Below are 24,295 nucleotides of genomic sequence, written 5' to 3'. Positions count from 1 at the left end.
AGAGAGGCTTCAGTTGCCATAGCGACGGAGGGACGCACGCACGAGTCGTTCACGTGCGTGCGTCTGTCCGCTGTGTTGGAAACGAAGAAACAAACAACCGCAACGACAGACCAGTCGCAGGTCGAGGAGAAGTGTTCGCGCGCGTTGCATGCCGGTCGCGGGCCGGCTGCTTTTATTCCGCAAACATGGCGTCGGTTGTGATCGTCGTCGTAGACGGCGTGCATCTCATCTTTCTGCGTAAAAGCGCTATCCTAGACTGTGAATTTTCGTTGTGTGTCGCTATGATAACCCAGCACATACTAGAAGGGAAGATCCACCTACTCGTGCGGCGATGTCGTGGCGGCGCTCTCAAGACGGCAGAAACACCCGTGTCGTCGTGTTTGTTTACTTCGACTACAGTGGTGATTTCTAAGCATTTGTGTCCTCGAACATCGCCCGGATTTCTTATTTGGCGCATTTCATGCATGTACTAAAGTTCAAGGTATTACTGGCGCGTACCGGTATGAAGGATGCGAATTTTCACGCGTTTTCATCTCCGGAGAAAAGTGATCAGGGTTAGCAATCCTGAACGCTCGCAACGTCCGTCCGCAACCCGCGACGCCGTTAAAAGGCTGTGCCAGGCAAAAGCCGCTCATTTCTTTCAAAATGTGTGACACACTTGAGACAGAACTGTACTAGTCTGGTGAAATAAAGACTTTCCTCAAACTAAGCTTTATTTTTCATCTAATATAAAATAAATTCTTTTACAAAGGTAAGTTGTCTCATGGCATGTATTTTGGCCTGAAAAATTTATGTTTTGGTTATAGTGCGGTACCGCTTATAGTGCGGATTTTCGCGACTCCCGAGACATACGTTATATGCGGTCTACACTGTAGAATAAATGCGCCACCTAAAGACACCTCTGTGGAACGGCCCATTGCACTCTGTTCACTGGCTCATTTATGTTTATTTTTTTTTTTTAACATTCAAACTGCGCTTGCAAGCGCCCCCTTAGAGCGAGGCCCGAAACTCACGAGTTTCTTCAGCGAGAGCAGCTCGTCTGCCGTTGCGGTGCTCACGAGAAGCGACAGGCTGTCTGCAATGTCGGAAACTTTGGACCTGCAAGAGAAAACACGACGTCACTAAGCTGTTATTCGCATAGAGCTGGCGCAACGAAAAATAAGAAATGAGGCAAGGTTGGCACAAGGTATGACCATTGGCGACTCCAGCGAAATCGACGCAGTGTAGCGGCAACGCCGAGAAGCTCAGGAGAGGAGGTCGTTTGTACTCTGTCGTCTGCTTTTGCTGATTGGTTCACATAGGCAGCATAAAAACAAACATTGTTTCCAGTAAATATTTTTGTGCTTCCGCCGTGTCATTCCTATGCACCGACTAGAAGGTTTCTACCGTCGAAAAATCGCTTTGCTTTCATATGTAACACCGACTTTACGCTGCAGTCTAAGATATTTATGGTGGTTTGCGTAGTAAACGACGAAAACGACCTCCTTTCGTCCGCCATTTTGCCTGGCCAGCGCGCCCCCTATAGTTTGCTGGAGTCGCAAATAGTACAGTAAAACATTGTTGATGCGCTCCCGAATAACACGTTTTCCCAGTTCGTATCTCACGAGCACTGGTCTCGTCGAACGTCCATGGGGACACGCGTATTAGTATCCTGTTTGCTGCATTTTCCCTCCCGGCTGTTACGTCTAAAGACTGTCATCTGACACGGCTGGCACAACACAAAGGGTCAACCAGTTGCGGCCGCCATTTTCCTCTCTTTGCTTCTCTGCGCCGCACTCACCTGTTCTTGCAGGTTAGGCACGACCTTGAGCAAGGGTTGGAAGAGAATGGGCTTTTGCAACAGCACAATCATCTTTACGCTTCATTCTCGCTCATGCAGATGTGCATACTCTACACTCGCTGTGTCGGGTTCCCCAGTCGCACTAGTTTAATTTTCGCGTGGAGTTCGGAGCTTAAAATTGCGTACGGCACATGTCACACTTCAATGCTTTGCACCGGCGAGCTAGGAGCAACGGTCGACATGGCGAGTGTAGCAGAGGCATATTTGGATCAGCTCAGTGGGCCCAGAAATTCTGCGTCGTCGGAGAGGTCGCTATTCTTTGGCTGCAAATTATAGAGTGACCTTCACTTGTAAATAAGTTACGAAAAAAGGCGACCTGTCTCTGCATAGATACGGTGGCTCCCCATAGCTGTGAAAGTCCATGTAAACTAAATTACTGCGCGAGAATGAAATTGCTTTTCCAGTCTATCCGTGCTGTTTTGCGTCTTTCCTTCGTCCACGTCTCTTTTGCCTTTTAATACCTGTTTAAAGGGGCTAAACAACAATATTAGGAAGAAATGTTCCTAACTTTACACGAGGTTACTGGCACCACTGAGACCCCAAGTATACTCGCGCGCAATGCCACTGACAAAGAAGCTTCGTGTTTTACAGGTTACAAATGCCGCAGAATAATTTTAAGCGGCATTTACCGGAAGTACAAATATCGCTGTGTCGCCCCTTTAATCGCGAACCGACTTTTTTCAAACTGCTCCAACAAACGAGTTTGGCCCCGCGTGCCCCTTCCGCCGGGATGTCGCAAGCACACTCGCCTCGAGTTGCCGCCGGACTTGGCGTCGAAGTACACCTCCCGGTAGGAGCTGACGACGGCCTCCCTGACGCCGGCCTCCGCCGACCACATGAGGGGAAGCATCTCGCGGAGACCCACCGAGGCGTCCTCGACCCCGAAGCGGTGTGCGGAAACGAAGAAGGCGATCGTCTCCTGCACGTCCGAGACCGTGGGCGAGCGGAGGAGGTCGCACAGCGTCGGCACGATCGTCTTCATCTGCTTCGCAAAGTGCACGCAGTCCTGCAACGGGAGGAGCAGAGTTTGGCATGCGTGCAACGAGGGTCGAGCCACGTAACCGAGACCAAAAATGTAGATACTTGCACGTTTAAAGAGGCAACAAACAACCAAAAAACATTGTTTGTCAAGTGCCTGGATACCACATGTACTTAGTGGCAGTACGCAAGCTAAGGCGAACTCACTTAAGCGGAATTCTCGGATATGCCGAACAAAGTAAGAACATTTGGTTGGTTTCCCATAGACGCAATGGAAAAAAAAATCTTTTAACATGAACCGCTTGGCGTACGCATTTCAGTTAACTCGAACTTCCAAAGGTCCCTTTCGCGATGGTACTGCACCGACGGCGACGCCGTGCATTGCACCGGCCGAGGTGTATGTCAGATGTACCGTAAAAACCCGCATATAATACAAGGTTCTTTTTTCAAATTTTCAGCTTCGATGAGGTGCGATCCAACACTATTTGACGTAGTTTCGGTTTCGAAGCAATATGGCGCTCAAAACAGCTATCATCATCATTAAGATCTCAATGTCCGAGGCGCCACCATTCGTACACAGGCTCAGCAATGGCGTCGGCACGAAAACAATCATTGGTCGCCTAGAAAAGAAAAGTTCTTTTGGTTGTGGAAGACATCGGTAGCAGTGCTGCCGGACGAAAATAAACTGTAAATGAGTGCAGCATCCACAGATAGAGACAACAAAAGCAAGCACTGTTTGCGTGCAATGGAACGAGAAGAAACTTTAGGAGCCCAAAGATTGGCGTGTTCGCCGACATCCAGGCAAGTCTCAACAACTTTGTAAAAGAGCAATGTGAACGGCACCTCGCCGTAACTTTGTAAAAGAGCAGTGTGAACGGCACCTCGCCGTAAACATCGAGCTGCTGCATGAGAGCTTTGGCGAGCCGACATTGGGTTACTCGCTTTATGCGCCACGCCAGGTTTTCACTGCGTCGGCGCACGCTCGTCGCTCGCTCTTCCAAGAAGTGCGGGATTTCAAATGTGCTCGACAGCACTGAAGAGTCAAGACTTTGGCCTTTGGTGACATTTGATGCAGCAGATGCTGCTGTAAGTGTGCCAGTGCAGTTCTTCCAGGAACAGGAAGGTTCTGAAGGTTTTCTCAGGAACATGGGCCACATGTCGTCTTTCATCGCTAGACACCGATTTGCACAGAGGAGGAGGCAGTCAAAAACCACCGAATGGATCGGTTCCCACCCAGTGGTGTGTGAAACATTATTTTTTTTCTTCTTTTGGCATGCTAAGCCAAATAAATGTCCCTTTTTAAGTATCTCTTCATTGTAGGCCTTTTCATTGTGTTTATTGGTCAACAGCAATTTAGACTTGCCCAGCATGATAATTAGGGCACTTCTGTTAAGGCGAACATTTGACAAGTCAAACAAATTTTCAGGACCCTTCGTGTTCGTCTTAAAAGGAGTCTACTGTAAAGCAGACCCTCGTTAATTCAAACTTCAGAAAGCTCCAAACTTTGTTTGAATTATAGCAAATTCGACTTAACAAAAATTCAACTACATATCACATGCAAGGCAAATATTTTGTGATTTCCCTCTGCACAGGCCTACTAATCATAATGAGGTATGCCACGCATGAAACATTGGTGAAATGTATGACGCAAGTTTATTCGTCACTCAAAAATGATGTTTGTCATGCACCATTTTGACGGCACGTGACACCTCGAAACGAAATTAAGTTTGTTCTTCCAGCAACAGTAAGAGAGGGACAGGTAAGCAATGAAAACGGGTGCCGCGTGCCAGCTTCTGCGGCAACTTGAGCAGACGCCGTAACATAAACCCGTGCCACGCAGCCGAGTCGCAGGAGTCGCAGCATCGGTGTAAGTTGCTAAAGAGCCGTGCGGCACCTGATTTCATCGCTCGTGCATCCCCCGCTATGGCCCCATCCAGTGCGATTCTTACTAAACACCGGTGCACCGTGAGAAATCAACACCCGTGGAAGTGAGCCTCGCGAGAGTTGCTTCTCCGCAGTGCGCCAGTGTTCGGAAAGAAGTGTGCTCAACGGGGCTGCGAGAACGAGAAGTACAAATTACACGAAAACGCCGTTCGAATTAAGTGGCTCATAAACGCATTGAAACATAACGGGGCAACCAAAAACTCAAAATTTGATTGAATTACCCAGAAGAATGAAATATCAGAGTTTGAATCATCGCGAGCATACCGTATGGCAGACGCACCGGTCAGAGAAGCATTCCGAGCACCATGGCAACATGGAACCGCAGCTCCGTCTCACCTCGAGGTAGCGGACGACAATCTTCTGCTTGCTGAGGTCGTCCAGGACAGCGCCATTCGCCTCCGCCACGGCGTCGCCTCCTCCCATTTCCGGAATCGGGTTTTCGTCCCGGCAGAATGCCTCCGGGCCGTCGACCAAGGGGTCGTCCGGGCGCGAACCACCTACGAAGGTCGTCGTTTCATTTGATTAGTCCATCCATCTACTAGGGTTCCGATAAATTCTTAAAGGGGCCCTGCAACAACTTTTTGACTGATTTTTAATTTGCACCGATCCTGAGCGCACTGAACGTAGAACCATAATGAAACTTTTCTTTTCTCAAATTTCGCTTAAGTTTAAAAGTTATAGGCAAATTAGAATTACAAAAACAAGCAAAAAATAATCTCCATGACGTAGTAGGTCCTGGCTTGAGCGGCCGTGAACCAGAGGAGGGATAGTGAGCCCATCGAGCGCTCACGGCTGCCGCACTCCGTGTCGACGGCTTGAGAGGGCGCCACTAAAGCACGTGTTGGATAGGCTGTATGAAGCGGGCGGTCAGGGCGGCTCGCATTGCATTTGCAGCACGATTAAAGACTAATTCGGCATAACACTTCATTGGCCACAAACGACAGCAAACACGGAGTAAAGATCAGTTCAGAATGGGAGCCACTTCGCGCTGACGCACCGCCAAATGGCCAAATCGCCAGCAAAGCCGGTGCCGAAAGCCTTGGGAACGCTCGGAACCGGTCGGATCCCCGACCGCAGCGCCGCCGCGTACATCCGGGACCTTTCTACGCACGCCGTTCGTCGGCGCCTCATCGCACCAGCCCTTTCTAGTATGCGCAGTTTTTCCCGCCGCTTGGTGGAGGGTATGTCGACGGGTCATTTCTTGTTTCCGTACTTTATAAACTGCATTTGTTTCTTTTCTGACCTCATATACCGAACAAAAACTACTTTCATACATATTTGAAACGGTTCGCGACACTTATATTTTGTATCTCGACTAAAAAAAAATATTTTAGCGGTTCTGACCAGTAGTAAGCCTAGGACCAAAGACGTCAGATATCGCGCGCTTTCGCCAACGCGGGTCGCCCTCGTAGGTGGAGGAGGTTTCCGCATCGTCCGGTTAAAATATGATGCACTGATATTTAGTTACTCTCTCCATGCCCGCTGGCTTGCCCGAACCCCAAGAGGCCTGGAAAGCACAAAAAAGGGAGACGCCTAAATATGATTGCAGGGCCCCTTTAAAGGGACACTAAGCTTCCTCAAGACATTTTTTAACTGCCTGGATAGGACAACCCCCCCAAAAACACTTCTTAGCATAACATTTATGTTGCGAGACTAATTTTTGAAACGCGCTTCTACGCGTACAGTCAAACACTTTTTAAGCAAATGGCTCTACTACGAAACTACCCGGTTAAAACTAAAAAGGACGAAAGTTATGGTCCACCTTCTCTGTGCTCGATATGTTTTTCTGACCACTACAACAAATTTGTTTTACGAATTACCCCATTTAACGAATGGAATACACGGCACGGCCCCTTCGGAAACCTATGTACACCTGCCGGCAAGCCGGCTTCCCCGCGGTCCACAATTGAGCAGACCGAACCGGGCCTGTCTGTAGACCATGTGTTACGTAAAAGCACATAAATGCATGGAACAACCGGGGAGCGAAGTTCCGCTCCTGTGTACCGAACATTAAAAAAAAGCGGGGCCAGCTATGTCCGTTTATAACATACGAGCCAACTACAACGGCGGGACAATTGTCCCGTGCCACGCAGTTCACCAACAGCCAGGCTAGCTGGATACAGCTCAGAAGTTTGTAGGTTGACCAAGGTGAGGCACCACATGCTACCAAGTCTACATCCGTCCATGCGTTACCACCTGTACCTACTTCAAGTTCTCACCGCTACATCTAAGAGCGCTGCGGTAGAAGACTAGGTCAATTACCATACGGTCAACGTTCTCCGTCTGCCTGAGCCAATCGGAAAACCTCTCTCCTGATGGGATTGCGTAATCCACGGCACCAGCTGCCGAAACGGTTTTTCTGTTCCTTGTTCTCGTCGAGCGCTGCGCAGAAGCGTGGATGGCACGGTCCACTCGGACGGCTCGGATGCACAGACGCAAAGTTGGCGAAATTGACACATCGAAACTGAAGGATCTTTTTTGGCGTCTGTGTTTCCTATGAGGTCGTTAAATCACTAGAAGTATGCGAGGTCCAAGCAACGTTTTGGTTTCCGCTCAAGGCACGTACACTCATCTGGAATGCGGTGATAGGAAATATGCGGAAGACTGGCACCCTGGATTTTCGTTTACTGCAGATGAGCTTCTAGGCTGCATTATGTGACTGTTACCTGTGCGTAAATATACTTAGTCGTAAGACAGAAAAAAATGAATGCATCTCCACGTGGTGAATGATGGTGATTGGGGCGAAGCTTTGGTGGTGCTGATGATACTGATTTTATTGTTCATACGTAGTGCTGATGGTGCTGATTTTTTTTTATTGCTGATAGGTAGTGCTGAGTTCCGGGTTGCATTTCAACTTCATTATTACTGCCTTATGGTCGGTGAAATGCAGAGCCAGTGGTTCTTCTAGCGGATCAGCTTGGATCCGCTAGCAGCCGTGGGAATGCATCTTCACCGCTTAAGTCAACAGTCCATGTGAGAAAGAAAATGTGTGGTATGGAACATAGTTATATACGCATTTCAGCATTTGACCGCAGCGCCCTCTCGTCTATAAACGTTGAGCCCATGCATGCAAAGTTTAACGCGATTATATACGCATTTGACCGCAGCGTCCCGCCCTGTATAAATGTTGAGCGGCTACGTGCAATGTTGGAGTGTAGCATAGTGGTTAAGACGTCTGCCTCGTAAGTAAGCGGTCCTGAGTTTGAACCCCCGTGCGGGCGTACATTTTTGTTTTTCTAAAAGTGGGCCGATCCCGGAGGCAGTGCAATCGATGTGAGCATGGACGCCGGACAAGGCTAGACCCTAAGGAGCTTCGCTCCTAAAAGAAAGGTCAATGAATATGTCCGCAAATGTTAAAAAAGTAAAACTAACAACCTTTCTTTTTCATTTTTTTTTTATTTTTTTTTTTATAAAGACGTATAGCTGTTGATTTAAGTTTTAGCCTCTCCGAAGAATTCGCACATTAGTCTCACTAAATGTTGAACAATTAAAGCGTGCCGAAGCAACCGCACATTAAGTCAATATAGGCTTCGTTTCTCCTACATATTCCGCACAATAATGCTATTATCTACCTACTGAAAGTTCACCTCTCCCAGCGCAGACTTTATCAAGGTACTCTTTAATAATTCCGCAATCCAGTCGTGAATGCCTCAAAAGCAAGTGCCTGCAAAACTCTGTTGTTCTTTTAAAACAATAAATAAAAATTCGGCAGATGTATTTGCTATTTGATATAATAATGTGTCCCTGTACCTTTGCGGGGTCGTGCATTGTTGAGCACAGGAGCGGTGTTCAAATGTTCCGGGCTAAAGCAAGCTATCTCTGAAAATCGCAATCGAACCAGCAGAGTCGAAGTAATAAACGGTCAGACCATAAAATATGTCGAATGGAGGGAGAAAGGGAAAAAAAGGTGGGGAGTGGGGAGGGTAGGGGAGCGCTACTTCAGCCGTGATTTTACTTTTTACCCAGACCTAGTTCTCCATTCTGCTGCAACAATGTGGCTAGGTTTTCGCTACCACGGTGGAGGCTACAGCTGCCCCCGGCTGGCCAGGCCCACGGGCCAACACTAGTCGTACCAGAGGCGGCGGTCATCAAAATACCGTACCTGCACAACCTTGCACTTATCCCCATTCTACACTGACACCAGGAGAAAAGAAGAAATTCGACTGGCACGAAGGTTCTCTCAACCACTGCCACAGGGCACCAGAGCACCATCTCTTGGCCAGAAGGGCAAACAGAGGTCAGGAGGTGACTCCGCTCTCTCGAATAGCCCCTCGAGCACGAAGCCAGGGAGACGGGCACCCACGAGAAACCCAAAATAAATGCAACAGTAGCAGCAACGGCCGCTGATGCGTTAAGTGGCCTTTATTGGTCTTGAATTAAATTATTTGTTAGTCTGCATTCGCATGTGCGTCGGTGGTCTAGGAGCACCCAAACTCGCACAAAATTTAGCTTTCTTTTTCTTTTTTACAGCAAGCTGTTGTGCGCTAGGATTTGGGAAAAAAATGCATCTGCAGATGTTGATAGAAAACTCCCAATTGGTCGTGGCAAGTATGAATAAATAAAAATAAAAGGCTCGAAGTACACCTAAGCACTTCTTACGAGTTGTGAATGCGAAAGCATGCACGCCGCTCTTCCGCTCCCTTCTTATGCCTGCAGCGTACTGTCGTACTTGCGTCGACGGTCGAGCCCTTGCTCTTTCCTTGGTGCGCTGACCTTGGGCATGGAGTGGCGGCGCCACTGCCTTGCAGACATGCGGCACCACGGGGTGGCATGGTTTAAACTGACGCGTCCAATAAAAGTCTCGTCGACGTGCGCCAGCCAACGGGACCAAAGCCAAAATCCATCAGCTTTACTCCGCTCCTTTGGGATCGGGGAAACTACCGTAAAATCCCGTAAGGACGCCCACCCAAAATGAAGGGATGAATGGTGAAAAACATGGGGTGGGCTATCTCTGGGGATGCCACAGCAAAACCTTAAAAACAATTATTGATAAGCACCTGGGATCCCACTACAAACCACGTGACGCGGGAACTGATACCGCAGATGGCGGACACGGCAAATTCGCTTTTCACGATGCAATAAACAGGCAAGAATTCGCTACTAACTCCTGTGTCACGAGAAAGGATACAGCAAGTGGCCGACGCAGCAGATTCCCATTTCACGGTGCGAAGGACTCGCAGAAACCAGCCGAGAACTCTTATCTCACGGGAACGTATAGCGCAGATCGTGGAAGCAGCAGATTCAAGTTTCATGGTGAAATAAACACGCGTGAACCCGCTACAAACTTGCCTGTCATGCAAACCAATATCGTGAGCGCAGATCGCAGAAAGAAACGCGGGAATACGCTAAAAACTCGCGTGTCACAGAAACATACCACAAACCGTGGACGCAGCAGAATCGCATTTCACAATGCAATATACACACGGGAACAACTCGCGCGTGTTACAGCTAAGAATAAATATTGCGCGCGTAGAGCGCGGACAAAAACACGGGAATCCGACACAAACTTGGGAATGGATTCTGGAAATCGTGAACGCAGCAGGTTAGCATTTCACAATGCAATATACACGCGGGAACAACTCACCCGTTACAGGAGCCGATATTACGCCCGCACAGATCGCAGACAAAAGCGCAGGAACCCGCTATGAACTCGCTTCTTGGACGTACCGGTACAGCAGATCGCGCCGTTGATGCGCGATTCCCGTCGGACATGGCCTGACATCCAACGGGAATCGGGGGTGAGCGATATTTCGGAATTTTTATGTTGCAGATATTTAGCCAAAAAATCAGGATGGGCGATCTTTCAGGAGGGGGCGTCCTTATGGGATTTTACGGTAGGTGCCGTTTAGCTAGGCTTTTCGCGTGGTTTCATAGCTGGGGGCTGGCTTCACTTGGAAGAAAGGATTTAAGGTGCCGTTTAGCGCGGCTTCAAAGCTCATAACGTCAGCTCGCTCCATAGGACAGTTAATGCTTTCGCAATTAAAAGAGGGGGCAACCAATGCGAGTCAGCCTTCCTTGGCATTATTAGAAGTGTGGTCCTGATCCCTTATTATCATTTCTAGGCATCCTCTTCGAGGTCGTCATAAAAGTCGTCCTTAAGGTTGTCTGAGAGGTCATCTTCTAGGTGGCGTTCTCAAGGTTGTCCTAGAAGTCGTCCTCTAGGTCATCCTTGAGGTCGTCCTAGGCACCGTCCTCAAGGTCGTCCTAGACGTAGTCCTCTAGGCGGCGTCCTAGAAGTTGTCCTTGAGGTCGTCCTAGACGTCGTACTAGAGGTTGTCCTAGAAGTCATCCTTGATGTTGTCTTAGAAGTCTTCCTTGAGGTCGTCTGAGAGGTCACCCCAGGTGTTGCCCTCGAGGTCGTCCTAGACGTCGTCCTCAAGGTTGCTCTAGAAGTTGTCCTTGAGACCCCCCTAGACGTCGTCCTCGAAGTCGTCCTAGAAGCCGTCCTTGAGCTCGTCCTAGACTTAAGGTCGTCCTTGAGGTTGTCCTAGACGTCGTCCCCTAGGCATCATCCTAGACGCTAGACATAAAAATAACAGCTTTGCTGGTCCTCCATCTTCACGTGAAGTGGAAGGGCTCTACAATTTTTCTTTTTATTTTAAAACCGTGACCTCAAAATTTTGAGCTTTTCAGATAAATCCGGATTGACGGAGATCTCACTGGCAAGAGCTTTCCTATTTTTGGATTTATCCGAAAACACAAAACCTTGTACCTATACTCCATTCTGAACACACCTTGATATATCTTTCTGAGAACATCCACGAGGCAAGGCTTGTCACTTTCACCATTTTCTTGTTCTTCGTCAGCCTGACTTTCCCTGCAAGGCAAAAAATTAAATTATACAAATGAGAAAAAACAAAATTTTTCAGGAAATATTCATTGCAATGGCAGAAATCTGAGCATCCAAAGCCGATGTATCTGTCAAAAATGTGCAAACTCCACAAAGTGTGCAATGGTAAAGGGGTACTCCGGCAATTATTATACCCACCCCAACTAAGTACATTTTTCTTTTATCCTCAACCTTTACCCTTTTCAGTATGCTGTTTGGTATTGCAGAATTCAGAATACCATATAATCGCGTGTAAGGGCCGCACCCGTGTAATAGCCGCACCCCCGTATATACGACAAAGTATTGCAAAAAAAAAAATTAGATATGATTCGCGTATGCGCCGCACCCCCTTGTTTTTGAGCCGTGCCGACTGTAATGCCACGTTTCTATGAATATATATCGCTAGGTGGTGCTAGCCACCGCCCGAGCACGTAACGGCACGTGTCTGCATCCCCAATATTTGCTCTCCACTCATCCATATCACCGTATGGCATAATGGCTGTCGACCTCGATCGTGGTCGGCCGCACTGTCGGGATGCATTTATGTTGTGGCAAGTCATTGAGAAAAGATAAAGGATATGTCAGGTACCGTGGCAAGCGCGAGGAATGGGGATTCAGCAGGATCGGTTCGCGCATGCACTCAGGTTTCCGAACGCCACTGTACGCTCTGGGGAGGTTTCCTTTTGTTCTTCGATTCGTGTCAAAGCGTCGCGATTTGTCTGCCTTTTCGCGCATTCTGAGAGCTATGGGCAAGTACCACTTCAACAGTAATATGCGATTCAAGCCGAAAGTTGCCGCGCATGCTATCGAGTACGGAAAAAAAATATAAGTGTATTGCGCAGTATGTAAACTAATTAAATCCGACTGACGATTGAGTCCGGATTCCGGAGTGAAGGCGCTTCTGACCAGTGCAGCCGAGCGCGCTCATGTACATTCATTTTGGAATGTGAATACAGACTTTTTTTTTTTTAATCAGTGTATGGGCCCGCACTTTGAAAGTTTGCCCTCAAATCGGGAAAAAATAATGCGGCCCTTACACGAGTTTATACGGTAGCTATTAGGAAATCGGCAAACGAAAACCAACATTCAAATGTGCCCACACTTTCCAGTGCCACGGCGGGCTTGCCAGTTGAGCAGGCAGTCTAAAATGTTTCGTGCTGCTGCGCCAGTGTTGAAGCAAGCTTTTAAAGCATGTTTGACACTGTAAAACTGCTTGTAATCAGACGGAAAAAAAAATGTTTTGGTCTAATAATTGGGGTACTATTTCAGCTGTTTGTTGCAATAGAATAGAAAAGTGGGCTAGTAGGTGCATTCTGTTCAGTTGATAGTACTAATGCATTGTCTCGCCTTTCTTGTCCCATTCCCTGGCACTTTTAATTTTGCAGTATGCTTGTTTAGCAAATTTTCAGGCAAATCGGAGACCATGAAGAGAATGCCAGAGTACCCCTTTAACAACAGCAGCTTTTGCATTGCTTATTTTAGATTTGCTTCGGTTTTAGTCACGAGCTTTAAGATTTAGGAGCGTTGCTTTTAGTAGAACTGTTGTAGATTCGCTTCAGGGGATGAGTGTTCTTGCAGAATGCTTTCAAGAGACGCAGTTTTACGAGATCTGCTTTTGGCGAGAAATGACAGCGAGACATGCTTTTTGGCTGAAACGCTGCAACAGAACGTGGTTTTGGGTAATTGCCTTTTGTACACGCGCCGTAGAACCTTCCAGAATTCCGGAGCGACAGCAGCGGCGGTTTTGAAGTTGCTGCTGTGTGGACGATGTGAGGGGAGGGGGAGCAATAGATGCCGCAGATGATGCAGTTGCGCAAGGGGCAAAAGCGATAGGCAGGGGCAGACCTACCAATAAGCAGAGTAGGCAGCTGCCTAGGGAGGCAGAATTTGGGGGGTGGCCAATTTGTGGCCACCGCCAAATTAATTGGCTCTTATTTTTAAATCTAGCTCCTAATTTAGCTATTTTGGGATTTCTAGCTCCAAATCTAGCTACTTTTGAAAATTTCATCTTCCAACCTAGCTACACCCCCCAAGCCTCCTCCGACCCCCGCTTCCCACTGGCACTGACTATGGGGAGCAGGGTTTCAAGGGGGCACTGTTAAAGGCTGTCTAGGGTGACAAAATGCTAAGTCCGCGTCGGCAATAGGGCAGCGCATGCCACGCGATTACGTAGGTTCTTGTGTTCGAACGCCGTCAGATTTCGGCAGGAAGGGGCACTATGAGATGTCATTGCAAAATAATATGGTACAAGAAGAGGGCCACTGGCCTTACGTCACTCCAACCAGATTTAGTAGTAATGATAAATCCTCTTGCGTCATTTCTTGTTAAACTCTATGAAGCTCGTTAGCACATTCCAGCAGTCATTTACTTAAGTAGGTTTAAATTTCCATCTTTTCCTCTTTCCTAACTTCAGTAAAATGAAGAGGCTGACACTGCCTCCTAATTTCCTGAGGCCTACCCGGCCAAACTTTTGATGAATAAATGTGTCAAATGAACATAGAACACAAAACAAATGCCTTTCAAGTACCCTTTCAAATAAAAGCTCGTTCAAAACTTTCAGCCTTTCCACTCTAGTGAAGAAGGAAGACAAGCGAAGCTGTACTATGGTGGGCGGCTTTCCAGGCAAGCGATGTGCTCTTCTTTCGCAAGAGAATCTGAATCGCTCGATGCAGTAGAACTCGAGGCGACAGCGGCTTCGCGGCGGTTGCAGACCCATTAGCACTGCTGCATACGTCGCCGCTCCTTCCGCACCCGATCTTCTTTCCCCGAAGAAAGGGCACGCGGCCGACCCATTGCGGGTCCAAACCGCAACTGATAAGAACGTAAGAAACAGTGCACAAACCAGGCGAGGACGAAGAAGAAACACACAGGACGAGCGCTGCGCCCGTCCCGTGTGCTTCTTCTTCGCTCTCGTCTGTTTTTTGCGCTGCTTCCTACGATGAATTCCCACCAACTCGCCCAACTATCCATTCTTCAATGATATCTGGAAAGGTTGCCACCATCTATGAGCGACGGCGGCAACCTGACCGGTTGTCTGGTTGCCGCCGTTGCTCATAGAGGGCGGTAGCTGTCCAGAGTTTTGTGTCGACATTTGATTGATACCGGACACAAAACTGGGGAAACTAGCCCTTAACAGCTCCGATGTAAAAAATTCAGAGCCAAAAGATGCACACCAAGTGTACAATGATCTGCACAAAAAACTCCAGCTGCAGCTTTTCCGCAGCTGCGTGCACCGACAGCCGCCTGCTACTGCGCAGACTCTGTAGAGTCCGCTGCTTGTGCTCCCGTTCGCCCCACCCTTGCGACACCGAGCAAAAGAGTCCAGCTGCAGATCTCACAGTCTCAGCTTCGATTCCCACTGCACCACTTTGTGAATCTTGCTAACTGACTACAGTAAAACCTCGTTATAACGAAACGGAATATAACAAACTAATGGATATAACAAAGTAATTGTAATTCCCCTTGAAATTCCCATAGAAGCCCATGTATTTAAAACCTCGTAACGAAGGAAAAATTTTCTTGCAATGGGTATTATGAGCCATTTTTTTCTAGAACTAAATGGTTATAACGAAGTATAATTACGGCTCCCCCTTCAACTTCGTTATAACGAGGCGGTAATTTAAAGCTCCCACGCGCTAGAAGCCGCGAACTCCCATGCGCCAAAATGTCAAAGTCGCCTGGCAACATGCACGAGTGCGCTGAGCCTCCCGGCCTCCCCCTCTTGTGGAACGCATGGACCCGTCCACCCTTTTCGCCGTCTGAAAGAAGCAAGATGGACGACGGCAAACGGAAGCGCAAAACAATCTCGATCGAGCAAAAGGCGGCCATGCTTAAAGCCATTGAGTATTACTCGAGTAATAGCCACACTATTCATGAACAAGGCCCTTGCGTCTACCGTACCTTCTCGCAGAACGAATATACAGCCAATCATTGCATTGCGTATAAATAACATAGCAAATTATTAGATCGAGAACACAATTCTCCATACAAATGCAATCTTCACAGATGGTATCTTTGCGCAAAGACGTTAACGTTAAGATGTAAACCGCTGGAATCATGCTGTCGATTGCGGTGATTGGCAGTCCGCGTGCTTTGCGGAAAAGCAAAACCTCAGGATTTTTTCATAAACAGTGCAGCTATTACTCAAGTAAATATGGTAGCTGAGGATTTCGGCATAGCGTTGAGCATGCTGCCTACAATTTTGAGCAGCAAGCAAGCTGTCGCACATGGTGTCAAAGGCAACACGAAGAAGTTGCGAGCCCCAGCGTTCGAAGCTGTAGAGAAGGCGGTGTTCAAATGGTTTTTGGATGCTAACGCAAGTGGCATTTTTGTGGGTGGAGCCCTGCTGCAGAGGAAAGGGGGGGACTGTACCACGCCTGTGTTGCTTTGGGCAAATATAGGCAGGTCTGAAAAGTTGCCAGCCCTCGTTATCGGCAAAAGTGAGTCATCGCGATGTTTTAAAGGGAAAAGGAAACTTGACGTTACGTATGTTTCGAACCGCAAAGCTTGGATGACAAAAAATATTTTGCACAATGACTGCAGGAATGGGACGAGTGGCTCGACAAGCGGAACCACAAGATATGCCTCGTTCTCGATAGCTGAACGGCCCACCACACTGCTGCTGTGCTCCGCAACATCGAGCTTTGCTCCGCAACATCGAGCTTTGCTCTGCAACATCGAGCTTTGCTCCGAAGTGAGCTGTAACAGCGCGGAGCATTCAGTGATGTGATGCACGGATAAAGTAAAAAAATGACCGCCGTTTCTTTTTTTTTTTTTTTTTTTTTTTTCATTTTTCTTTATGTTAAGGCAGTGTGCTCTCGTGGCAGGCTACTATGTCAGATTCGGTGGTGAGTACATCCTCCCTGGCTTGCTAATCGGTGGTAGAAGTGGAACAATGACTATAACAAACTAATCATTATAACAAAGTAAATTACAGCTTCCCCTTCAACTTCGTTATGACAAGGTTTTACTGTAATTCAGTTTAATTATGACTAAGGATAAAAAAATAGCAGGGCCCTGCCACATCACGTGGAGATGGAGAACCAGCGAAGCTGTAATCTTTATGACGTCTAGGACAATACCTAGAGGATGACGTCTAGGACGACCTCAAACACAACTTCTTGGACAACCACGAGATGACGCCTAGGACGACCTCAAGGACAATGTCTAGGACGACCTCAAGGACAACTTCTAGGACGACCTCAAGGATGACCTCATGGATGACTTCTAAGACAACCTCAAGGACAACTTCTAGGACGACTCCTAGAAAAATTCAGCCTTTCCGCTCTGTTGAAAACCAGAGTGGAAAGGCTGGAAAGATTGCCACCATCTATGAGCATAGGCGGCAACCAGACAACCAGCAAGCCGGTTGTCTGGTTGCCGCCGTTGCTCATAGATGGCGATAGCTGTCTGGAGTTTTGTGTCGACACGCCGCTTGTCCGCGGACACGATACTGGGGAAACTAGCCCTTAACCGCTCCAATGTAAAAAACAAATGGAACTAAAACCAGCAACTCAATGCCACTAACCCTATAAAAAAACAGGACAAAAAAAAATCTTTGTTGGCTCTAGTTGACAGTGCGGTGGAAGTTACGCGCTTGCTGGACCACTCAACAGTTTCCCTTTTATCAGATGACCCCGCTCCCTGTGTGCGCGTATGGGTGGAGCATAATCCCGTGGCTAAAGATAGACATGTGAACTGGTCCAACAAGCACATAGCTTCCACCGTATTGTCAGCTAAGGGACAAACGGGGTACGGTACTTCCCAAAGAGAAACTTGTCAGCCTGTCATAAAATAGCCCGAAGAGCGTTCCACGAAAAAAAAAAGGAGTCATAGTGTTGTCTGCGTCAAGGCTTTCGGTGCTTATTTCCTGTCAATGCGACTAATCCCTGTTGTTCAGATTTGGGGGGTTAAAAGCAACTTAGATGCTTATCATGCGAGGACGTAAAAAAGTAAGGAAATGGAAGAAGAAAAGGAAGGAAAGAACAAATTTTCTGTGGGAAAGAGTTAATTTTTGTGCAACAGGCTTTAGACTGATCTGTTGCACGGCCCACAAACTCCACATTAAAAAAAAAGGGAGAGAGCAAATTGTTCATCATTAGCTTGCACAAGAATCGAGTCAGATTGAGAGCGAGCACTGCGATGCACCTCCAAGGAAAATTGCAGAATAGGTGCACCGTAGTACAACAGCGGAAAAAGAAAGAGAGGAACTCACGGTGCTTCAGGAGAACTCTCGGAGGCACAAAAGAGGTTGCTCTCTGGATACATGGCGATGGCTTTCTTCACCACAGCAACTGCCTGGGTGTAGAACCCTTTCTTGAGAAGGGTCCGGATCTCTTGGAGAACCCTAGAAAGGCAGCATCCGTGTTTCAGGGAATTGCCCAACACAGCACAATCCACCCTTTCCATTATTAACAAAACCGGAAAGTACAAACAATAAACCAAGTTAAAAGTGCTGTTCGGGCAAGTCGGTCGTTCGTGACAATCGACGTAACGATGCACTTGAAAGACAATCACTCTAAAGACACAAGCACACAAAGAAGAAACACTCACTCGGTGCCGAGCGAGTGTTCCTTTCTTGTATCTTTGCGTCCTTAGAACACTTGTCGAACACAATAAACCAAATATTGCCATATCTGGAATGGTCTTAGTGTCCAAAATAATACTCCCATGCTGCTGGACAGAGCACATTGCTCTATAATACTACCGTCAAATCCACTTACAATAATCCCATTTATAACTATCTGCCAATTAGAACGACCAGATTTAAAGAAATTGACGATCTCGAGAATGTATGCAGTAAAACTGCATCCAGATATGACAGCCATTTGTGGATTAAACCACCACCATACAAAATTTGGTGAAAATGCAAAGATTACATGTCACATGACTGTGATATCAATGGACATGTAGCATCATGTGACGTGACAGTGTCATGAAATGTCAGTGACGAGCACGTGAAGTCGCACAAAGTCACAATATCAAACACAATTTAGTGGAAAAAGGCTTCGCGTGACTTTTGTGTCAGGTCACATCAAACGATGCCACAATTTCCAGCAAAACTTATAAATAGTGAAGAAACGCTCAACATAGCGTCATGTTCTGTGACAATACCCCAACAAATTTGGCTAGGTATTGTCAAATTCCCCACCAAACTCAGATTTGTCGCACGACATTGCGATTCCCCGCTAAATCTAGAGAGAAAATTACAACGGGCCACACCACACACTTCAGAATTCGTTGCAAAACCTACTAATGAAAGCTGTCGCCATAAGAAAAAAAAAGTTAAATTGCATAAACAATAACTAAAAAAAAAAATTAAGGCACTCCTACAATCTAATGCCTAAACATCCCATATGCAGAATGCATTAGCAATATGTACAGAAATCTGGGCAGCATGACATCACGCTGTAACATGACTAGAGCTCAAATTTTTGTTGAGTGTCCTGGAAGATTCTATTACGGGTGAAGCTCCTTAGGGTCTAGCCTTGTCCGTCTGGCGTCCGTGCTTACATCGATTGCACTGCCTCCGGGATCGGCCCACTTTTAAAAAAAAAACGTACGCCCGCACGGGGGTTCAAACTCGGGATTGCTTGCTTACGAGGTAGACGTCTTAACCACTACGCTACACTCCAACGTTGCATGTAGCCGCTCAACATCTATACAGGAGAGAGCGCTGCGGTCAAATGCGTATATAATCGTATTAAACTTTGCATGCATTGGCTCAACGTTTATAGACGAGAGGGCGCTGCGGTCAAATGCTCAACTACGTATAATACCACGATCCATACCACACATTCCCTTTTTGACATGGACCGTTGACTTAAGCGGTGGAGGTGCATTCCCACGGCTTCTAGCGGATCCAAGCTGATCTGCTAGAAGAACCACTGGCTCTGCATTTCACCGACCATAAAGCAGTAATAATGAAGTCTAAACGTAACCCGGAACTCAGCACTACCTATGAGCAATAAAAAAAAAATCAGCACCACCAGCGCTTCGCCCCAATCAACATCATTCACAACATGGAGATGCAACCTCTTTTTTATTGTCCCAATTTTCCATTAAGCGTCCAGTTACTTAAAAGAGACGCCTGTATACAATGTGCATTTCCCGCACAGCTAATATTTTGCGTCGGCAAGGAGCCAACGTGGCATTCTTTCGGCAATTGGCTCCAATGGCGTTCAAACCAGATGCGCTGCCTTATATGTAGGGTTCCACGTTTTCGGTTTTTATTTTAAAATTCAATTTTCAGTTTTTTTCTGGTGTATATTTATGCCCACAAGCGTTTACCAGTGTATATTAAAAAAACACCATCGGATGCCGGATCAGATGATCGTTGTAGCTCTGATATTTGTGATCACTCAAAGAATAACAGCACAGATACATTAAAAACAAAACAAAAAAAAAACATCGACACATCATTTGGCAAATGTGAGCAACTGTAAAAAACCAAACAAAAAAAACACAGAAGTACAAACAAGTCAGTGCCCCAAAAAAACATAGAACTTCACCTTCAGTAGATCAGGATTATGTGATCTTATTATAGTGAACACACATGTACTTCCCCAGGTTCTCCTCGTTGATCCACGCTCATTCTTTCCTGTTAATGACCCTGGGCTTCGAGAATGCCCTCTCAACGTTAACACTGTACACTGGCAGGCTGAGGAGATGAAAAGCTGCCTGAGCCAAAATCGGCCACTCAACCAAATGTGACTGCCAAAAGAGACACGATGCAACGTTTTGAAGCACAACATATTTGTTGTGCTTCAAACTCTTTATCGCTATCAGCGGCCCAAAGCATTTCATCGTTGGTGCCGTCCATAGCGTTAGAAATTCCGCACTTCTTGAAGGCCTTGATAACCATGGCAGACGGGATCGTGCACCACGCATCTTTCGCCCATCGCACGTGATGCGGCCAGATTTCTATCGCTCTCCGCACACAATATCACTTTTCTTTTGAATCCAGCATCATGGTGAATGCGGCATGTCTTTGCAGTGGGAACTTCCACGCTGATACGAACAAAAGGAACACACGAGCTGGCTACGCTCTAAGCCTCTCAGCTTCCCAGCGGGTAATGGAGCGGCCATTTTGAAATGTCGGCGGCGATACGGTAGTGGTACCGTTGTGGTACCGTTCGGATACCACAACGAGGCGCTGCCACAACAAACAAAAGCTTCGCCATTTTTTTTTTCTGTCATTTTCGCAGTCTTGTAACGCGTCTCGCGTACTTCGGGTGATTTTATAGTTTTATCGCGATTATATGTGAAGACCTCCTGAAGAGGGCTTGTTGCTTGTGTTAGTTAGTCATCGTAAGTACTTAAAAAGTGGCGCGGGGTGACAGGTTTTTGTTTTTCTGCTCTTTTTTGCGTGCTTTGTGTGTCCCGTTTCCCCATCTTTTGTTTGTTCGCTGGCGCGCGCCAGTGCCAATTTCTTTTTTAGATGTCAGTTCCCGTAAAGTGTCTAGTGAAGGCACGCGGCACTGCACTCAAGGTTTAATAAAAAATCAGTTACCACTGCGTGTCCTCACGGCGGCTTGAGGGTCGTGCGGCTCGGACGAACTTGTCGAGGCACCCGCTTCGCTGCCTTCTGCGGCGAAGCGGGTGCCTCTTCGCGAGCGGTTGTCTCGCGGCGATCGGAGCGGATGCCTTCCGGCTGGCAAGGCGTGTCCCCGTACCGGCGAAGGCCCAGCTGCTGGCAGCGTTGAAGCAACCAACGCTTCAGGTTGGGGTCCATCGCGACGACTATGTACAGTAAACCCCCGTTAACTCGAACACGGATATCTCGAAAGATCGGTTAAGTTGAAACTTTTGTGCGTTGCGAAATGAATCCCCATTGGCACCATGTATTTTGACATCGCTTATCTCGAAAAGTTTCCGGGACGGGCATCGGATATCTCGAAACTTCGCCTGTAAAAATAAAAAAATAAAAAATATTCCTGAAAGGCTGAAAGGACACTGAGGCCGAAGGAGAAAGTTTATCTCCATCGCGGACCAAGCGACCGCGACCTAAAAATAACGCTAACAAAGAGAGAGAGAGAGAGAGAGAGGGTCTTCGGAGAAAAATAAACAAAAGAAGGAAGCCCCGGAGAAAAATAAACAAAAGAAGGAAGCGCCGCGAACGCGTTTCGGGCGCACAGAACGCGACGAGCATTCAGGGACGTTTGTTTTCTTGCTTTTTGCTTTCTCCCCATGTCCCGGGACTTTTCTTTCTCTCTTTTTCTCTACGCTTGTGCTGGCTTGTGGCGCTCTATCGGCTCTCCCGATCTCGTGGTCGCCGTAGTCGCCACGCCGCCAAGCCGTTGTCGCGTCGCCTTCGTTCAACCCCGTCCACATGGATGACGGCGGCGCTCTTTGAGGAATATGTGCGTGCGCTGGACCGCTGGACGCTTGTTTTTTAATTCATTTTTTCTCGTTTTAGTAAGTGATTTCTTGCTTCAAACGAAGCTGTGATTGGTACGATTTTCGGAAGCGCTAGATTTTCGAAATCCGCGGTCGCTACTTCGGAAATTTCGGTACTCCGCTTATCTCGAAATTTTTCCCGGTTTTTATGACTTCGAGTTAACGGGGGTTTACTGTACCTTGTGTACAACCACAGTGACCACGGTACGACGTGGTACGACGTGCGACCGGCAGACACAAGGGCTGTGTTCCAAATCTTACCCAAATAGATCCGAGTTACTCCGGCGGATCGTATCACGTGACAGCACAGATTAAAAAACGCTGGACGCAAAAAGATTTTAGAACGCCAAGGGTAGAAAACCCTTACCCTGGAGTAAGATTGAGTAAATTTTGGGACACGGCCAGGAAGTAGCAATGGCTCTCGTACGGGGCGCAGCCAAGCCAGCCATGCAGCCAAGCCGATCCACTACGAAGAGGCGGGGAGTACCTCTCCTCCATGCGCCCGAAATGCCGAGAGAGAAAACAAGTGGAAAGGAGGTGACTAACGACTAAATTGCGTCTGGCGCAATCAATATTGCTCTAAAAAAAATTTTTTTTTTCGCATAAAATTTATTTTTTGACATGCGTGTTTCAACCAGACTGTTTTTAAAAAAAATTATTTTTTTTAAGGACTTTTTAAAGATCACGTACGGCGGTAGCCGTCTGCTAACGCGCGCAACATCACTGTGCAGCGCAGTTTTGAGTTGCCGCCCGTCAAAATGTTCACCGACTTGGAACCCTTTTTCTGAAGAGTTGTGTTGAGTGGCATTTCAAAGTATACGAGAGTTTGGTCCGCGTTACCAATCTGCAAGTACAAGTACTCGTGTCGCTTTTGGAGCCCGATCACGTAGCGCGTGACAATCGAAGTCATCGCGTTTTTTTTTTTTTTCGTACCTTGAAAAATGGGTGCGCGTTACAATCGAGGGCGCATTATATTCGAGTAAACACGGCACACAAAAAATGCAGCGTTTATTAACGGCTTTACTAGTGAGGCAGGGCTTTGCGGACCCCAAGAATGTCTTCTTCGGACCCTAAAGGACCCGCGGACCCCAATCTGAGAACTGCGGCTTTAGACTCAACCACAAGCTCTCAAACTGGGTCTCTCTACTCAGTTTCACCTTACTACTGACTGCAGCGGATGCCATGAGCCATCGGAGCCAATCCAAAGTCGCGCAACCATATCACATGCTACGTGCCTTACTTTAGGACATCTAAGCCACTCACTAATGCATAACTATGTACCAAACGCCTCCTAGTGCATGCATTATTGTTTACGAGGCCCGCAGACTCTTGCATTGCTTAACTGCGTCAATGGCGAGGCCGGTAGGGGTTCCTCGGCTGCCATTCGAGGCAGATAGCGGCTTCTCGAAATCAGAAAGCTAACATATGGTGTACTAAAAGCGATTAGCAAGACCCACCAAGAAGAGAATGCCTGCACCTATACCTGAAACGTCATTGCTAGTGTAGCCAGGCAGTGCCACACCACACACAACGAAAGTGTTTGCCGCTCGAAACAAGTCGGGGGTCCAATAAGGACAACGTCGTGCACGGGCCTCGTCTTTTAAATGGTTCTGCCGTGACTTGTTCGAAGGCTCAACGATGCAACCACGCCCACCACGTTCGGCATGCGTAAGCACACATACTCTGAAAGCAAGACGCCCTCGTCTTCTTCCGCCTCATCCTGCTGGATCTCCGTAGAGGCGTCATGCCCATTGCAGTGTCCTTTCAGTGCCTCTTGAATGTCCGGGAGCATCAACATCCAGGAGGAGTCCGCCGGCGCCAGACCCTCCATCCCTGCGTTTCAAAGGCGGTTTCCCGAAACATGCTTCCAGTTCAAAACCTTGCCGGATGTCATGTTGATGAACATTTTCTGTACGTCTTTCTATGCGTGAAGGCAGCATTTTCCAGCCTTGTAGCATCTTTCTTAAGGAGGGACACTACCCAAAAAAACATTTTCTGCAAAAACATTGATTTTGAAAAATGTCATATTTGCATTCACGAGCACCTGGAGAGTATTTCCAGAAAGTTTCATTAGTTTACACCGCATAGTTAATTTTTTATAAATTATTTTCGGTCCATTGAAGCTAAAGAAAAGGTAGGGGTTGGAACACTTTGAACACATTTTTCTCCGTTCCACATTTTGGCATAAATTTCATTTTAGGAAAACTATCGTTTGTTCATGGGACAGGAGGAAAGACTCGCTTATTGTTTTTCCAAAGTGGAATTCTATGGGCAGTGCAACTATGGAATTGTTTTTTGACTTTGTG

At 47.3% G+C, this 24,295-nt stretch overlaps 1 protein-coding gene across 1 annotated transcript in view; it reads right to left on the bottom strand.

Annotated features, from left to right (window-relative positions):
* LOC8034613 (condensin complex subunit 1) overlaps positions 1–24,295 on the bottom strand; it is a 182,994-nt gene that overhangs the window by 106,855 nt on the left and 51,844 nt on the right. The window contains exons 13-18 of the mRNA XM_042290992.1: positions 23,672–23,822; positions 17,806–17,937; positions 11,497–11,579; positions 5,099–5,259; positions 2,590–2,846; positions 1,014–1,098 (exon numbers count right to left, since the gene is read on the bottom strand). Coding sequence (XP_042146926.1) covers positions 1,014–1,098; positions 2,590–2,846; positions 5,099–5,259; positions 11,497–11,579; positions 17,806–17,937; positions 23,672–23,822 — 869 coding nt within the window. The remainder of the gene's footprint in view (positions 1–1,013; positions 1,099–2,589; positions 2,847–5,098; positions 5,260–11,496; positions 11,580–17,805; positions 17,938–23,671; positions 23,823–24,295) is intronic.

This window comes from Ixodes scapularis, unplaced genomic scaffold (genome assembly GCF_016920785.2).
Source record: "Ixodes scapularis isolate PalLabHiFi unplaced genomic scaffold, ASM1692078v2 PGA_scaffold1__304_contigs__length_218370807, whole genome shotgun sequence".
In the NCBI taxonomy this organism is placed as follows: Eukaryota; Metazoa; Arthropoda; class Arachnida; order Ixodida; family Ixodidae; genus Ixodes; species Ixodes scapularis.
Note: the sequence above shows the minus strand (reverse complement) of the source record. Positions and strands in the feature narration are given on the sequence as shown.